Source organism: Protopterus annectens, chromosome 3.part0 (assembly GCF_019279795.1).
Source record: "Protopterus annectens isolate FY-2018-M chromosome 3.part0, PAN1.0, whole genome shotgun sequence".
NCBI lineage: Eukaryota > Metazoa > Chordata > Ceratodontiformes > Protopteridae > Protopterus > Protopterus annectens.
The window spans coordinates 10,503,854-10,522,049 of record NC_056731.1 but is presented as its reverse complement, the minus strand read 5'-3'; the positions used below and the strand labels follow the sequence as shown (position 1 = coordinate 10,522,049).

The 18,196-nt window shown below is 42.4% G+C and overlaps 1 protein-coding gene across 1 annotated transcript in view; it reads left to right on the top strand.

Moving 5' to 3' along the window:
- Positions 1-18,196, top strand: part of ABI1 (abl interactor 1) — a gene marked incomplete at its 3' end in the record, with an annotated part of 1,176,232 nt that overhangs the window by 898,685 nt on the left and 259,351 nt on the right. The window contains 1 exon segment of the mRNA XM_044064550.1: positions 4,785-4,925. Within this exon segment, the coding sequence (XP_043920485.1) occupies positions 4,785-4,925 (141 nt within the window).

Here is an 18,196-nt window from a genome sequence, read left to right as displayed (position 1 = left end):
CTCTGTAACCAAAAGACTACACAAATGGCTCATAGCTATGGTAAAATCACTGTTTGTCTTAGTTTCTGCTCTTTGTTCTTAATAATTTGGCATCAACAGCTTTGCTGAATAAATTGAAAGCATTCTCTTAGTCTGCCTGTTTAGTGCTGGTGCATACCAGTGTGACAGACAGAGGTTCATCTCTTGTTATAGTGGACCAACATGGCCAGTTGTACTGATAGAGCCTTCTAACCAGTGTCAGCAGCAGGAGTTGTGGCATTGCTCCAAATTCTGGCTCAGCTGAAAGTCAGTAAAAGCTGCAAAGGTTTATGTAGGAATTAAGGGATGAAATACTGGTGAGTCTGTGCTAGAATAGCTCTGCACTGCCCTTCCAGCTGCTGCTTTCTTCAACACCTTGCCCATTGGGCTCACAGGTGAGTCTTTCATTGATAGTGATCAGGTTGCCAGTTCCACGATCCCTTTCACGAGCAACTGTAGAGCAATCAGTGTTACTTTTTCTTCTGAGGAAGATTGAGCAAATAATAAACGTGATTACAGGATTTTTTTGTTCACACAGGTTTTGGTCATTCTGGTCAGGAGACTTCAAACCAGAACCCGTTATATCAGTAGCAGTGCTGAGGAGGGCTTGTACTCCTCTCTGCATTCCTGTCCATCTACCACCCAGGGACTGCAGAATGATGGCTCAGTTTTGGAACTGTACGTTCACATCCTTGACTTTATCCCTAAGAATGTTAAACTATTTAATTCACATGGTCTAGTTCCACAAAAAATCATTATGAATATGCTGCAGATGGCTGTGGTATTGCCAGAATAGCCAAAGAAGGTAAAAATAAAAATGAAGTCACCTCCTACACCTTAACAAACCATGTGGTCCTTGTCATTTATAATATAGCTGAGGGATTAGTTAGAGCCACAGCTGAAGATATTGCAGCGTGATGGCATGTATGGCCCAGGCTCACTTACTTTGTGGAAAATGCTGAGCTGACATTTTCAGATTCCCCTTTGCAAGATCTCTCCTATGTGATGAGATCGCTAGGCACCTTGAAGGTATGGAGTAATAGAACAAAACCCTGACAGTTGTGGGTATGAAATTCCAGTTTCCAAAACTTAATTCTCAGTGATGCTGTGTAGCCAGTTTTGGATATGATTTCTGTGCAGGACACAGCAAATTTTCTAACATGGATCATTTTGGGGGGGGGGGGGGTAACTGAATCAAGGCCCCTTGAACAACAGCAACAACTGCAGGTGTGGAAGTAGTGGTTTCCATCTAGGGGACTAGACTTTGGGCATTTTACAGACAGATAGGCAACAGTGCTCCTGAATGCCAACTAGCCAGCTCCTTGCTGGAGATAATTGGTGGGAACTGTCCTTCTACTACAGAAAGAAGTCAAGGATGACTTGAGACAAGTGGGTCAGTGGAATAATATACAGAAGTGTAGGGTCACCTTCATCATGGTTCTGTCCTTTAGAGGAAACAAGCAGAGCTACAACTGGCCAACCTCGCACAGAAGACAGCCACCCAAGAGTTCTCATCAGATTTGAGAGGGCAAGGCTGTTTCTTAGGGTTCTTTTTTGTGTCAAAAAATACAAATTACTGCAGGCTCATTTTGGACCTCAGTGACCTAAACCAATCTGTAGTAAAGGAAACAATTCCAAATAGTTTTGGTGCAGACAGTCCTTCATGGCTCTGAAGAGAAAATTGTATATTTAGGACACTGAGGACACATGTCGTTATTTACGTTCGCCAAAGAATCCATGATGTACCTATGCTTCTTTGTTAGGGCCACTCAGTTCAGTTCAGAGGCCATACCTTCAATCTCATCATAATCCCCGGGATGTTCACTAAGTGCATAGCAGTAGTAGTGAACCACTGAACTTACTGGAGGCCAGAATGTTTCCATATCTAGACTATTGGAAACTTGTGATCTCCTCCAGAGCAGTTGACCAGCCATACATTGGCTCTGATAACTCTTTTCAGTCTTCTGGGTAACACAATCAGTACCCCCGTCACAACCTACACCAACCTGATGTGTTACCTTCTTGTGGAGTACATTAAATACCAAGACTTGCAAATTTTTTTGCTAGAGGTGAAGATTGTGGCCTGCAGACTTCATTGCAGCAACCTGTATAGGCCCCAGGTGGCGTGTTGGAATTCCTACCTAACCTTTTCGGGTGTATGTCAGCTGCTGATTTGATGGTACTCAGTATACATTTTCTCATGAAATCCTTGCAGTCAGTGCTCAAACTGTACTAGTAACAATACAAGCAATTACTGTCACAGAGAATACCCACTGTATGCTGATGCACACAATGCCTACAGCAGTGGCTCCATACCCCATTCCCTCCATCGGTGTCCTGTTATTAGTATCTTTCTCATTACCCCACTTAACATGGATACGTCTGCTGTAGGATGGAGAGCATTTCCAGAGGGCATTTCCTAGACGTAGGTTCCTGATGCTATCAGGGGTCATAACCCCATATCAAGTTTTGGATCACAGTTCCATCCTGTTTTCCATACAAACTTTTCATTGTGCCTTATCCACGAGACCTCTAGCCATTCCCACAGATAACATGTCAGCAGTGTGGCACATTATAAAACAAGAGATTACATGCATTCCCCTTCTGCGAAAAAACTGTCAAACAACCATATTGGGCCCTATCCCATGTGTTGTTCCATTTGGCAGTACATATAACTAGGATACTCAAAGTTAACAGACAAACTGAGTAGTGGCCTCCTCATCTCACATGAATGGTTGCTTAATCAGAGAATGGGGAACAAAAATATTTTAGCTGGGGGGTGGGGGGGGGGTGGCCAGTGATAGGCTTTGGATCACCATCAAGGGAGACGCATCAAAATTTCTGTTTTCTCATACTAAGTGACAACAAGGTAATGGATGCAGTAACAGAAACATGACTACAAGGTATCATGAATGTTTACCTGTAGTTTCCTCTCAGTCTCAAAACAAATTAGAAGGCCAGGATGATAAAGGTAGCCTCTAGCGGCCCAAACAGGTATGATTTCTGCTGCTAGCCCTTCATACTCTGGAAAGCCTGCCTCCAAAACTCATTCTGTTCAAGAGGCTAAAATCTCAGCCTTTAGGTATACTTCACCTGGAAATCAGTACTGTAAGGCTGCCAGCCTGGTTTCTGTTTTAAGAGTTGCCAGCAACCCTGAGTTCACTTTGAAGATCAGAGGGACCTTGGTCCCTTTGCAGAAGCCTTTGGTAAGGAAACCTTACTAGGAAGAGCTCAGAAAGTTTGCCTAGTGGACAGCTAATAGAGGGAGAACCTCAGCAAGTACCCCTGGAGAAATACCCCTGGAGCAGGTTTCAAGGTGCTTAGTAGAGGTCTTCGTGGAGGGTGTTAGTTATTCCTCTTTTGAGGTACTCTTAGCGGCAGTCTCTGAATTGCATCAAGGTCAGTGCTTGTAGTTTTTAGCCACTTCTGAGGTTAGCAGAGCATTCTTTAAGTGTACTTTTACTTGTGATCCCCTGATAAAGGGCAGCTTGTCCTATTTTGACCTCTACTCCATCTTGGAGGCTTTGACAAAGTCCCTATTTCTGCCAACTGCGGCAGCAGACCTCAAGCACGTACCTTAGAAAGTGCTGTTTATTGCGGCTGTAACGTCAACCAGAAAGTTTTTGGAACAGCAAGCCTTTTCCATCAAAACCTGTACTTGAAATTTCAGGACAGAGTGGTACTAAGGTCAAACCATTCCTTCATGCTAAAAGTGACAATTGAAACCAGCCTAATCAGTCCGTCAGTCTTACCTGCATTTTCCCAGCTGCCATAACAAAGCAAATTATCTGCTGTATTGTGTGTACATCTATTGAATACCAAGATTCTGCATTAACAAAACTGAAGTTCTGAAAGACAGTTCAGTTCTTTGTATTCTTCACACTGCAGGCAGAGTCTTCAGGAGTCCAAAGGGACCCTGTCTAGATGGAGATCAGTTGTATAAAATTTTGTCACATTAAAGCAGCCTAAATATTACCAACACATCCTGAAGCTCAGTCAACTAGAGCATTGACTGCCACAGCTACATTCCTAAGAACTGGGTCACTAGATATTAGATATCATTTGCGCAGTGGCAGTAATTTGGTCATACTTGAACACATTTGCCATTTATTATAAGCTTGACATGTGCCTCCAGGGTGTAGACTTTTTAGGGGCTTCTGTGATCAATAGTATGCTGGGCCCAGTCTGGTATGTAGTTTGTTTCAATCCTGTTATCAAAGGTGGATGATATCTTTCCAGATATGAAAGATACATACTTGTCATAAATGTTAGAGCTGTAAAAAGTTGTGTCCTGCTGTAATAGCACAATCTTCTCATTGTCCCCCTACTGAATGTTTCAGGAATTATACTCACAGAGGCCCAGGGAATCTAGTCAATCTTCTGCTCTTTCCTCCCCAACAAGTAGACACAGACAACTGATTAACACTGACATAGTCTGCTCGTTTTTCTGTTCTTACATTGTCATAGTTATGTGCTTCATGTATCCACAGGATACCAAGAGCCTGTCACGTAAATTCATGGGAGGTGTGGGAAGCAATAAACTGCCTGAAGAGCTGAGCAGCTCTGTTGCTTGCAGGGTGTAGTACTGTTACTGAGGAGAGACGCAATTCTTACAGATCTAGCATTGTGTTAAATTTGTATTGTTTTTTTCTGACTTCAGCAGCTTTTCAGGAGGAGTCAGTTTTGTCTGAGCAGAATGTTGTGACATGCCCAGAGAAATCTGCTTAAGTAGGTTGATGTGTAATGCTTTAATTTTCTTTTCACAGACGTAATACTCCGTATAGAACCTTGGAGCCTGTCAAACCTCCAACAGTTCCTAATGATTACATGACAAGCCCTGCAAGACTTGGCAGTCAGCACAGCCCAGGAAGGACAGCATCCCTAAACCAGAGACCAAGAACACATAGGTACAGTGATGCATTTGATGTAAAATGTTTTCCCAATGAATGTTTGTAATCCCTGTGAGACAGGTGTGGTTGTAGCTTACCATCTGTGCCTGTCATATTATCAGTACATGTGCTGTTTCCTCCATCTAAATCTCAGTTAACTTTATGGTAAACAAGAACAATGCAAGAATATTAGTGAAGGTGAAAGGGAGAAGTTTAAGAAAGTAGTGCAAAATATGTTAGCTAAATTTTTCTTTAGCCACAACATAAATTGCATTTCAATAGCTTATGTGCACTCTCCAAATTAACATTTGTTCAATCAAAAGTGAATAGTATAGAGGTGGTCAAGCCTGGCTTTCATAGTTCATAACTTCTAGTTCGTAGGCAAGTACAAGGCTAGCTGCTCTTGTGGGCTATTTTGAGCCTAGCCACATTCCCTTTTGGTGCTTGAACTAACCTGTTCGGTCTTACCAGTTTGATGGAGTATAAGTGACAAAAGTGCTTAACTCTTGTATTTTTGAATAAAGGGCAGTCATCTGTACTTGGTTACACTTGGTTGGATTACTATTGTTCTACAGGGCTCTGTGCTTTTTAGTCATTTTTGTTCCTGTTTACCAGTTTGTTATTACCAAGCCTGTGATCAATAATTGTATATTATGTCTCGTGAGAATAATTGGAATCATACCATTGATAATCTGAGGGGTCTCATGCATGGGATAAAGCATTTAGAAGCTGCCTGTGTCCATTAGTAGCACAGGGGCATTCCCGGAGTAACCAAGCACTTAAGTATGACCAGAGATGAAACTTAATGTAAGTGGATGGGGAGTCTGTTCCACAGCACTTGTATCATCTGCAAGATATTCTTGTCCCTCCAAACCCTTCTGTTGATGTTGCAGAAGAGGTTTAAATACCTAGAAGCCGTAGCATTTACATTGTACTTCCCAAGAACTGTATTTTTTTTTAAATTATCTTCTTACTCTCAAGCTCCTTTAAAGCTGAGGGTCTTGAAACCCCGACATATTACTTGGAGTGGACCTTTACAAACCATCAGTCCAAGAGTAACACACCCATCACACACTGCAGTCATACAAAGGCTTGCCATTTGACCAGTACTTAGGGCAACCACTCGCTCCTTTCCCCAATCACTGCTATTAGATGCTCTTCCTCTCCATCGCATTCAGGTTATAGCCTTTCAGCACTGTGTCTCATATCACACTGGTTATACTTCTAGCAAACCTGTAAAACAAAGGTCCCAGCATGTGAAAAGCATCCTGTCACCCATTTAACTAACTATAACCAGACTTGCTCGTCCCTTGGGTATGATCAGATAAATAGGTGACAGGATGCAGACTAAAAGAAGAATTACCAAAGGGATGACAAGACACACACAAGTGTGTAATTCTCATAAGTTGCTAAGTTAGTGAAAAGGTGTCCAACTATCAACAGAAAAGCAGAAATCTGCTTGCAAACCTCAATGAAGAACTTGTGAAACGTATTTTTTTTACAAGTTTTTTAAAAGCTTCCAAACCTTAAGATTTATTTTCATTTTATAAAGGATGCAAATCAGATTTGAAAACTACTCTGTGGTCAGCTGTGGAGGCATACAAGGGTAGAATCTCAAGACACTTTCAACATGGATTCATCTATCAACCCAAGAGCTACGCTAGTCAGGTTGGGAATTGAGGTGATACTGTCAGTACTTGTGCCCTAATCTAAAGAGATATGGGGAAATAGCAACTGTTATTTCCAACCTCTTCAGAGTCTGAAAGCTTGGCAAAATGTAAGGTACTGCAATGTGTATGACACTAGCAACCCCCAGGCACAAACACTGGTAAAAATACTGGAAAACAATGTATGAAAAAAATGCTGACGAGATTGTTAAAACTTCCATTCAACAATGATGATTAAGAGTCCTCAAATGGGGCCAAACACATGAAAAGAAGAGTGGGTATGGGGAGTGAGATGGCAGAGAACAAGCAAAGAATGGGAAAAACAAGACAGGATGAGGAAAGAGAAATTCACACAGAAAGTTAATATGCATCAAGTATTAACAAGCAAATCAGACATGCACTCTGCTACACTTGACATCAGCACTGGAGTGTCGTCCTGGCTAACCATATGGAGAACACCCACCTAAGGAGAGAAAACATGCAGTGTCCATTTTGGAATTGTGAAAAAAAAAATACATTGGATACTTGAAGATAAGCAAGTTACCAAAACAAATGTAGTAAAATAAAAATAGACTCAAGTGATAAAATAAGAAAATTAGTCTCATGGCCTACCATTTTTAAACTTCATTCACAGTCTTGAATTTATTAAAACTATCTTCTCCTGAACACCACCTGCTGCCTTGCGTCAAGAACAGTACGAGTAACTTTCTTGAAAAGAATCAATCTCAGCCTTTCCACACATGAAAGGATTCAGAATGAACATGTACTACTAAAGACGGACAAAACAACAGGTAGTAATGGTTAATGGAAATTAAATGTAATACAAAGCAATGCATCTAGAAAAGGTACAGTAAAAATTTATGCCAACAAAGAAAACAAGACTGAAAAAAAAAAAAACATAGGGAGTAACTGTGAAGCAATTTGAGAGAGCATCCATACGGGCCAGTAGGGCATTAAATGTATAGAAAACAGCAATTCTCAAAGAAAGAAAGAGAGCTGTCATACAGCTCTGCAAACAGTTACTACTGGCCAGCACCATGCATAGTTTTGAGAGTAGCTAAAAGTAATGTCAGTACAACTTCCATACAATTTCTGTTGGTAGCTTTATTTTAGGAAGTATAACCCATATCGCTTCTCTGTATGGATATTTGCTGTTAAAGGTTTTGTTTTGAGTTTTTTCCCCTCAGGTTAGTCGGCTCGGTTGCCACCTATTAATGCTTACATAGGATTGTTCTTATTTATGCAGTTGCATCCTGAAAAATACATGGACTGTGGAAATACCCTGAGATTTTAGAACAAAGTAACTCTCAAGTGTCCTCTAGTTTGTTCTAATAGTTGCATAAAACAATTATTTTGCGTTGAAACACTAGTATATTGCATAAAACAACAGGAACGACTCAAAATGTCCTTCCATATCACTGTTGCTGTATTCTTTACATAAGGGACCTCCAACCAAGGATAACCCAACATCTGGCCAGTATACCATAACCTGTAGTACTTATAGGCATCATACATCATGCTTATGCTCCCTGCACACAGCGTAGGATATAAAGATGATGTACAGTTGCACATCCTCTGAACTTTTTTGCCACCAGTCTGAACACCATTGTTGAACGTCTGTCTGAACACCCGTCTGCTGTGCTGGTTACCAAGTCATGTTTTCAGGTAAGTGCCCTTTTGGTATTTATTCTCTTTCTTCTTTTTTGTTTCGTTTGTTGATAGGTTCATGTCACCCAGAAAGGGAAAATGCCAGTGTGGGAGATAGATTCCCCATATAGACCATCACGATCAGTGTCTGTTCTGTTTTGGTACTTCCCATGGTCATACGCAGTGCTCTCTTGACAGGCATTTGTACCTAAGACCCTTCATAATTATCTCCTCTCCTTCTCCATATAACTGGAGAACTAAGGTCCTAAGTTGTTGGATCAGGGTGCTATGGCAAAATCCTCCTATCCCAAGGGCCAGATGTCTTTAAAGAAGTAGGCTAAAAAAAAGGCCTGCTCTGGCTGCTGTCCAGCCTCCCCTGGATGTCTCTGTCAAAGCTGGTGAAAGCCAAGAGGGCCGTCGTGTGATTTTATTAATTAATAAATTAAGTAATAATTAAATTAAATTAAATAAAATTTATTTATTTTACATTTGTTTACTGGGAAAGTCAGACTGGGATAAATACCAGTTTTCAGCGGAGGCCCGGGAGAAAAACTGCATGTTTAACAAAAACAATAAATATAATAAATTATACTATCAAATATGACAATACATAAAATGCATATTTTGTAAATTACAGCTGACTTATATACAATATGAACAATGAATAGTTCTGTTTTACAAGGTAAAGTGCAACGTAAGGAGTGTATCAAGCTATCGTAACAACTAAACAGAGAACCTAAGTTGAATAATAGCAAGCAGGAAAAATATGCATGAACAAAAGGAGCTAAAATTTAGAAATAGGAGAGAAGGATCAACATGAGCAGGCAGTAGTTGCTTCAGACTGCTCTGCCATGACCCTGTCAGAGACCAGCATGGATCCGTCTTCTTGCATTTCCTTGGAGGCTTTTCAAGCATCTGTACGTGATGTTGAGGAAGAACCTCAGCTGATTATATCTGAAGGACTAGATCTTAGGGAGGAGATTAATTCAACCATTATTGAACCTTACCAAGGGTCCTGACCCTTCAAGGGTGTTTCAAGCAGATGTCCCACAAAAAAAAAAAAAAAAAAAACGAAATTGAAGCATATTGTTACTGTTAAAGATCCCAGATGTGAATAACAGAATTTCATTCAGGGTTTATTTGATGCTCTGATGGCTTTAAGGCCTCCCCAAAGGGTCTATGTTCCTGCTTCTTTCTGGTCTTCCACTCCACTTAAGAGGCTTAGGGAATTGGTTTTCCCGGATGAGGACATGGACTCAGGGGAAGAATCTTTGTCTTATTCTTCTCAGATCCCCTCCTGCTTGGATTAATTTTCAGAGGAGGATTCCATTAGTCCATATTCCCCCTTAGAGGAGCTCTCCTTTAGGATACCATTACCCATATGATGGATTATTTTAAGTGTGATTCTTCTCAAGTCTTTAAGATTCAGGAGAGATCCTACAGATGGAGTCTCCCAAGCCATCTGCTGTTCCTCCAGTTCTGGCTGCCCTTTTGGATACTTTCTCAGCAACATCTGCATCCCCCGATTCTCAGCTTCCTGTATCTAGGAAACCAGGTAAGTTCTATAAAGTGCCTGAGGAGTGCAAATTTCTTTATAAATGCCCTTCAGTACTGCTAGTCTCCTCTGAGAAGCAATCCAAGTTACTTGTCTGTACCATGCTGTTGCCTTCTTGTAAAGGATAGTGGGGCTGTGGAAATATTGGACAAGAAAGTTTACATTGCTGCCACTGTATCTTTCATAGGTTCATAAGTAGGTACTAGGCTACCCGGCCCAAGGGCATAAGTAAGCCTAGCCAACAAGGTTCCCTGGCTTACGCCACCCAAGAAAGTTAATTTCCTGTGCCCCTGTCGAGCAGAGCCACAGAAGTGACCCCCGGGGTGTATTTCCTATTTCCCATCCACTCATCAAGATTTTTCTTGAAGAGTGCTAATGAGGAGCTTGACATAGATGGGTAGCTTGTTCCAGAGTATAGGAAGTCTCTGGGACAGGAATCTATCCCTCCAGCATGTCCTGTTTATTGTGGTGACAAGGTTTAGGTCCCTAGAGCGTGTGGCTTGGAGAGATTGGGATTTCTTTAAGTGTAGGAACACAGTAGTTACAGAAACACAGGCTTTAATGAAGCTTTCGGGCTCTCAACAGAGAGCCCGAAAGCTTCATTAAAGCCTGTGTTTCTGTAACTACTGTGTTCCTGCTGAGATTTTGTTCTATCTACGTGTTCAGTTCGATTTCTTTAAGTGTAGCATGTCCAACAGCTCTGGGTTTAACATAGCTTTATATGTTAGGCAGAGATCTCCTCGGAGTGGGCGATATGCTAGAGTAAAGCTGTTTTTTTTTGAGACGGTCATTGTAGGGCATCTGTTTGAGGCCAGTAATCTTCTTTGTGAGGTACTTCTGTGGCTTTTCCAGCTGCTGCATATGTCTTGTGAGGTACATTCCAAAGGGGCATTGTACTCTATAATGGGTCTAATGAGTGCCAAGTAGAGGGGAACATTGACCTCTTTTTTCCTGGATGAGAACCCTTTTGTGATGAGGTGTGCCACATAGAAGGATTTCCTGAGTACTGTGGCGATGTGAATATCAAAGGAGAGACTACTGTCCACTTGGGTCCCAAGGTCTCTTATCACACATTTGGCGTTAAGTAGACTGCCGTTTATGTGGTAGTTCATGGGTACAGAGTGTTTACCAAAGGGGATGACAATGCACTTTTTGGCATTGAGCTTGAGGCCATGCCTCTGACACCAGGCATCTGTCTCAGTGAGTCCCTTCTGTAGGATGTCCACATCATTTGGGGACTCGAATATGGCTCCTAGTTTGCAGTCATCTGCGAACATCATTAGCCAGAGGCCTTCTGTGTTAGCCTGTACTTCAGAGAAGTAGATACCAAACAGGAGAGGTCCCAGGACTGAACCCTGTGTTACTCCACTTGTTACTGGTTTGAAGTCAGATTTGGAGTCTGCAACTTTTACAGTGTGAGTTTTGTCAGTTTGCCAGTTGGCAACCCATCTTGTGACGTAGGGATTTAGACTTAGTTTAGTGAATTTAGCTATAATTCCAGAATGGGGGATGGTATCGAAAGCCTTGGCGAGGTCAAGATAGGCTGTGTGAACCACCTTACCCTCGTCTACGGCTTTGGTGACTGCCTCAAAGAACTCGATTAGGTTCAGAAGGCATGATCTGCCTTTCAGAAACCCAAACTGGGTGGGGTCCAGAGTTTGGAGGTTACCAGTGTCTTTGTGTATGAGTTCCATGGTACGTTCCATGGCCTTGCAGACCAGGCTCGTCAGGCTAATAGGGCGATAGCTCCCAGGATCAGTGTTGGCTCCCCCTTTGTGGAGTGGGATAACTATTGCTGTGCGCCATTCAGTGGGCACAAAGCCTGATGCTGAGACTATGATTGAACATAGTGCTTAGATGGGGAACCAGTTCGTTCTGAAGTTCGTGTAAAACGCAGCCTGGGATATTGTCCGGTCCCATGGATGCTGTGTTTTTCTGTTTAGAGAGTGCAACTTTTACCTGCATAGATGTGAATACATGGACTCTGCATTCTTCCTGTATAGATATGGGCCCTTTAGGGGGTGAGGGGGGTAAAGTTAGCACTGCCAGGATGTTGGCAATATCAATTGGTTCTGTAATTTTCGTGCCATTGTGCTGTAACTCAGAGTAGATCTGAGTGTTGCCATTAAGATTCTTGACATAGCTATAGAATGCTTTGTGGTTGCCCTTAGAATCAGTGGTGATTTTGTTTTTGTAGCTAGCTTTGGGGGATCTTATAAGGGATCTCAGCTTCTTACTGAGGCTGACCAGGGAGCTCCTCCACTCATGGGATTTTACTCTCTTTTGCAACAGTTTCTGCCTTCTGTTGTACAGTTTGTTTAGGGGACCACCAGATTGTCTTCCTTTTTTTGGAGGATAGCGTTCTGTTTAGAATAGCACGATCCATGCACTCGTGTTATATACTCATGCTTATAGAGTGCATTTGTGTAGGATTCAGCAGGCGTAACTGTATTGTCCATCTGCATGGGTGTCATGAAGTTAGCCACTTCTGTCTTAAGAAGCATGAAGTTGGCTTTGGAGAAATTTTTTACCATGGTTTCCTTAATGTTGGTTGGGTCGGGATGCGGATATCTAGGGTGATTAGCTTATGGTCGGATCTGACCAATGAGGAGTTGACTTCAGGTGTGGAACACTGGTCACTCATGTTGGTAATGACTAGGTCTAGGATATTGTTGCCCCTGTTGGGGGTGTGGATAAGTTTGATTCAGGGCATTGGAATTTATGAATTCAAGAAAGCATTGAGTGAAGGAGTTGGTACATGAGTAGTTTTCCCAGTTAATGTTAGGGTAGTTGAAGTCGCCCATTATTAGGATGTTTGGCTGAATCCTAATATTTTCCAGTATATCAAGAAAAGAGGAGTGGCAATCCTGGGGCATGGTGGGGGATCTGTAGCAAGCTACAATTTGGATTGCAGTTTTGCCCAGAGTTCGTTGCACTTGGATAACCTTGGATGCATTATGCTGCGCAACTAGCCTGGAGGTGTGGATATCCTTAATGAATATGGACACACCTCCACCTGTGGTGTTCTGGTCCAGGTTAGATGGCCGAAAGTGCGGTATGAGTTATAGCCTGGTAATGCAGGGGTGCTTTCTAGAGCCTTGAACCCAGGTCTCAATCACTGCACGGATATCGATGTTCTCCATTTTAATGAGTGCCTCGAGTGAGTGCATTTTGAGATTTAGACTTCTAGCATTGAGTAGCATTATCCTCAGTTTTTGCTTGCCTGTTCCGGTTACTGTGGTGAATTTGTCATTTGAACCTTGCCTAAAAAAGGCACTATAGGGGTGGCAAGACCCTTGGCCAGTATCTGGAATCCCAGGGGCAACAGGTGCAAGCCATCTCTTGTAAAGCATTGTGGTCTGTCGACCATGTCATCCCAGGCAGACAGATACTGGATTCCCTTCCCTTAGAATGACACCAGAAGTTTAGCCAATTGTTGAAGTCAATCATTTTGTCCTTGTACTGCGGCATCATTCTGGGCGATGGCAGGATGCCACTCAGGGCTAGGGTCATACCTGCCTGGGCTATAAGATCGGAGAGCTCTCCCATGTCTCTTTTCATGTAGTCCAAGGAGGTATGTCTCAGGTCATTCACACCAACATGGACAATGACAGAGTCATATTTGTACTTGTGGAGTGACCTGAGTGCGTGGGTTATGTGCCGGATCCTGGCACCTGACAGGCAGCTGACAGTAACCTTCTCCTTGTTTAGCCTGGTGAGTGGGACATCAGTGTGCCGGACTATAGAGTCACCTATGACTAGTGTGTTGGGTACATTGTTTTGCCTTATGGACTGTGGTTTATTGGCACACTGAGTCTGTGGTCTATGTGTCATTTGGGTTGTGTTGGGGGATGGAGGTTGCTTGCGTTTCTGCTTTGGAGGTCTCTGTTGCTTGAGCAGATTATTATTGAGAGCCTCTGCAAATGTTTTTGCGTTTCTGTGTGTGGATTTTGGTGGTGTAGGTTTAGTGGGACTATGTCATGAGTGTGGTGTGGTGCTAGTGTTTACCTTCTCCTCTTGACTGTCAAGTCCAGTCTTGGTTGGAGAGAGCTTTACCTCCAGTTTGGCTAGATAAGTGCATCTGTCACAGGTTGTGGTGTTGGGTGGTAGGAGGAGAGGGTTGTCTGTGTACATGAGGCAATTGCTACATTGTCGCAAGTTGCCCAGATTCATCAGATAGGAGAGAACACTGGGAGATGACTCTTCGGACATGCCTGAATAAAAAAACTGCTTTCCTCTAGACAAGTGAGGAAAGTTGAGTACAAGAGCTGTTTTTCTCTAAGCAAGTGAGGAAAGTAAGTTACAAAAACTGTTTTCATCTAGGTAAAGAGGAAGGTTGAGTACTGTAGTAATATGTAGCTTATTTAGTGGTAAATTTAGTGGTAACAAGTTCTGAGCACGAATAAGCAAATTCAAGTTTCAAAACTAAGAATCTGTCCCTGGATCTTGTGTTAGATAGGCTACCTAGTGCTTACCACTCCCACTGATAAGCTAGAATGCTTCCCTCCAACACAGTAAGGCTGGGGGGCTCAGAAGCTTACAAACAGTCCTGGATACAGCATATCTGTATCTGGATTAGACTAGTTACAGGGAAAGATGGGAATCGGGTGCAAACGCGGGCTTTTAAACCAGTAAGTTGAAAGAGATGGAAAAACTGCCAAACGGCCAATAAACTACAATTTCTGGTCCAGAAACCACTCTTGTGGTAGATAGGCTTTGTAGTGCTTACTACTCCCACTGATAAGCTAGAAGGCTTCCCTCCAACACAAAAAGGCTTGAGGGGCTCAAAAGCTTACAAACAGTCCTGGATACAGCAAATCTGTATCTGGACTAGACTAGTTACATGAAAGGTGGGAAACGAGTGCAAACGCAGGCTTTTAAACCAGAAAGTTGAAAGAGATGGAAAAACTGGCCAAACAGCCAATAAACTACAATTTCTGGGCCAGAAACCATTCTTGTGGTAGATAGGCTACCTAGTGCTTACCACTCCCACTGATAAGCTAGAAGGCTTCCTTCCAACCCAGAAAGGCTTTGAGGCGATCAGAAGCTTACAAACAGTCCTGGTTACAGCAAATTTGTGTCTGAACTAGACTAGTTACAGGAAAGGCAGGAAAAAAGCTTAGAAATTTTTTTTTTTGGAAAGGGAGAAAGGAGAAACGGAAGATAATTCAAAATTAAGGACCTAAGTGGCTTGCCCTTCAGAAATGTTCTCTCTCTATTAGGTAGAATGAGCTAGTGACACTAGACTGGAACAGAGCTGAACAGATGGGACTGGTAGGAGTGCCTGAAGTCAAAATTTGATCTCACTGTACTTGGTTGAGTGAGCAAATGAGACAGACCCAGGAGGAGTATTCAAACACAAATTTACAGGAGGGGCGGGCAGTTCCAAAGCCACCAAGATTAATACCAGAACAAGAACAGTGAGGGCGGGCGGGAAATTAACTGCAGAGACAGAGAGAGACCACAGTATTGTATGAAACAATTAAACAGAAAAATAAATAACTACAGAGAGACACAGACCACAATATTCAATGAAACAATTAGAAAAATAAAATGCAGTACAATCTTTAACACTGCAAGTTTGTACTTAACTCTGCTAGTAATGCAGTTGATTGTTGGTATGTAGCAGAAGCCAAACAACTCGGATACTGAACAGTAATAAATTCAGAGATATGTGACTAACTTATAAATACAGAGAAACCCTCAAGGCTAAGAGTTTAACACTGAATATCGATGAAGTGAAACACAATAGCCTCCACTTACTGTAGAGACAGAGACCACCGTATTCTATGAAACAAGTAGAAAAATAAATAACTACAGAGAGACACAGACCACAGTATTCAATGAAAGTGTTAAATAGACAGAAAAATAAAATGCAGTACAATCTTTTAACACTGCATGTTTGTGCTTAACTTAGCTAGTAATGCAGTTGATTGTAGGTATGTAGCAGAAGCCAAACAACTCAGATTTTGAGCAGTAATAAATTCAAAGATATTCAGGGCCAATAACTGCCAGACTCATATGACCAGGTGTGTTTTGGCTTCCCTTTCTCAGGTTTCTAAGGGTTTTCTGATTTTCCTGACTGAGGGGGAGGCCTTTGGCCCTTTCCCTGCTAGATTTGCTTCTCAAGTTGTCCACCACTTAATCAAATACAGCTATGATGCAGCTGATGCCTCTTCTAAGGCTGTTGCCTTTAGCTTAGTTATGAGGTGTTATTCTTGGTTTTGCCTTCAGGCTCTGCCTGATGACATTAAGGCCAAACCTTTGGGTACTCGTTTGGACGATAAAAATCTTTTTTGTTCTGCTGCTCCTGAGCTTTTTAAGTCTCTCCAGGACAAACCAGGTTCTATTTGACAGTTTGTTTCCTCTTTCTATCTGCCAGGTTCCCTTGTCCCTCTGTCTTTCCCTGCCTCTTCCAAATTGACGTGGAATCATTTCAGACTCTTGGTTCTGTCCATTATCCATCATCGGTTGATGGGTTTGTGCTAGGCTATTAACCACAAGGGCCTTTTTAAGCCTAGCCATGCATCCCAAATCTCTGACAAGTTCTGGTACACTTGATAAGTGTAAGCAGGGACTTGGGAGATAAAACATTTTCAAGCAAGGGCCTGGGAAAGAACCATTTACACGCTGCTTGTATCAGTTATAGACATAGGTGCCAAGCCAAGTATGAATTTCATGTTCACCTTCCAATTGTCCAGGTTATACTTGAATGGGTTAGGGAAGAACTTTGCTCCGTATGGATGGAGAGCCTGTTCCAGAGAAGGGATGGTCTCTGGGATACATGCTTGTCTGTCCAGCAGGTCCTGTTTATATCACCAGCAAAGTTCAAGTCTTTAGAATGGGTAATTCTGGTGCTGTTTGTTTTGCGGGTATGCAGGAGGTTCATCAGGATGAAGTCTGACAATGCCTTGTATGCCAGGCGTAGATGATCTTTCAGTAGCCTGTAGGAGACAATAAATGGATAAGGGCCTTTAGGTGGTCTGCATGTCAGATGTTCCCTACACGTTGTATTCTTTTAGTGAGGAACCTTTGTGGAAGTTCCAATTGTTGGATGTGCCTGGCTCTTCATTCCATCAAGTGTAGTTATGATCCAGCAGATGCTTCCTCTAGAGCTGCTGCTTTTGTGTCTGTGATGAGGGGGTATTCTTGGCTTTGGCTTCAACCTTTGCCTGGTGATATTAAGGCTATGTTGATGGATGCTGCTTTTGTTAATAACCACTTGTTAAGTGAAGCTGCTGCTGCTATATTTAAGTGTTTTCAGGATAAGGGCAAGGCTTTACAGGAACTTAAACATGTGTTTGTCTCTCCTGTGCCTAAATTTCAGAGAAACTTCCCCAGTAAGTCACCCTTTGTTCTCAGGCAGTCTCACCCTCCTCCTAGGGGTAAAAAAGGTGTCAAGTGGGCTATTCCTGCTAAGGCTACTTAGGCTTCAGAGCCTCAGAAGTCTCCTTTTCCAGATATACTAAATGCTTTCTGACTATCCTATTCTTCCCAGCCACATCCTTTTTCTGTTCACCTCTCTCTCTCCCTCCCTGTCTCTCTCTCACTCTGTGTTCCTGTTTGGCTGCAGATTACTCAGGATTCCTGGGTCTTGGCCATTATTTGCCAGAGGTATTTCATGGTTTGGAAATCCCTTCCCCTTTTTAAGGGTGTTCCTTAGCCCCTTCAGAAACAACCCTCTTTCCAGAGGTGCTTCAGGACCTTTTGACTCTGTACTATTCAAGAAGTGCCTGTGTCCCAAAGGGGGAGGGTTTTTTACTCCAGGATGTTTATAGTACACAGAAAATAAGGTACTTGGAGACCAATTCTAGACCTCTCTCTCTGAAAGTGCCCTTCTTTCGAATGTTATCTCTTTAGACTTTTAGACTTTCTTTCCTCTTCTGCTTCTTCAGGCGTATATGTCTCTGGATCTCAGGGATGCTTATCTTCATATCCAGATCCATCTTCTTTTCAGAAGGTTTTTACATTTCTCTGTTGCTTCCTGGCATTTTCAGTTCTCTGCTTTGTCCTATGGCCTTTCTGTTGCCTCAAGAGTATTCACCAAATGCCTCGCTCCTATGATTGCTTTTTGCAGGATTCAGGGAACCAGGTATTTCCTTACTTGGATGACCTCCTGTTTCAGGTATCTTCTCTTGTGATCCTGTGGCAAAACCTTCATTTTGCAGTTTCCCTTCCGCAAGGCTTGGGGTTTACAATAAACTTCAAAAAGTCTTTGACTCCTTCTCAAGACCATGTTTTTCTGGGGTGCAGGATCCAGAAAATGCCTATGTTGGCATCCCTGACTCCAACCCTAGGTCTTGACACTCTCTTCTTTCTTTCAAACTCTTTTTCTTGTTGCTCCTATTACAGTCAGGGAGTTTCTGAGAACTCTGAGATTCATGGCATCCACCATCCCTGTGCTTCCTCCGGTCAAACTC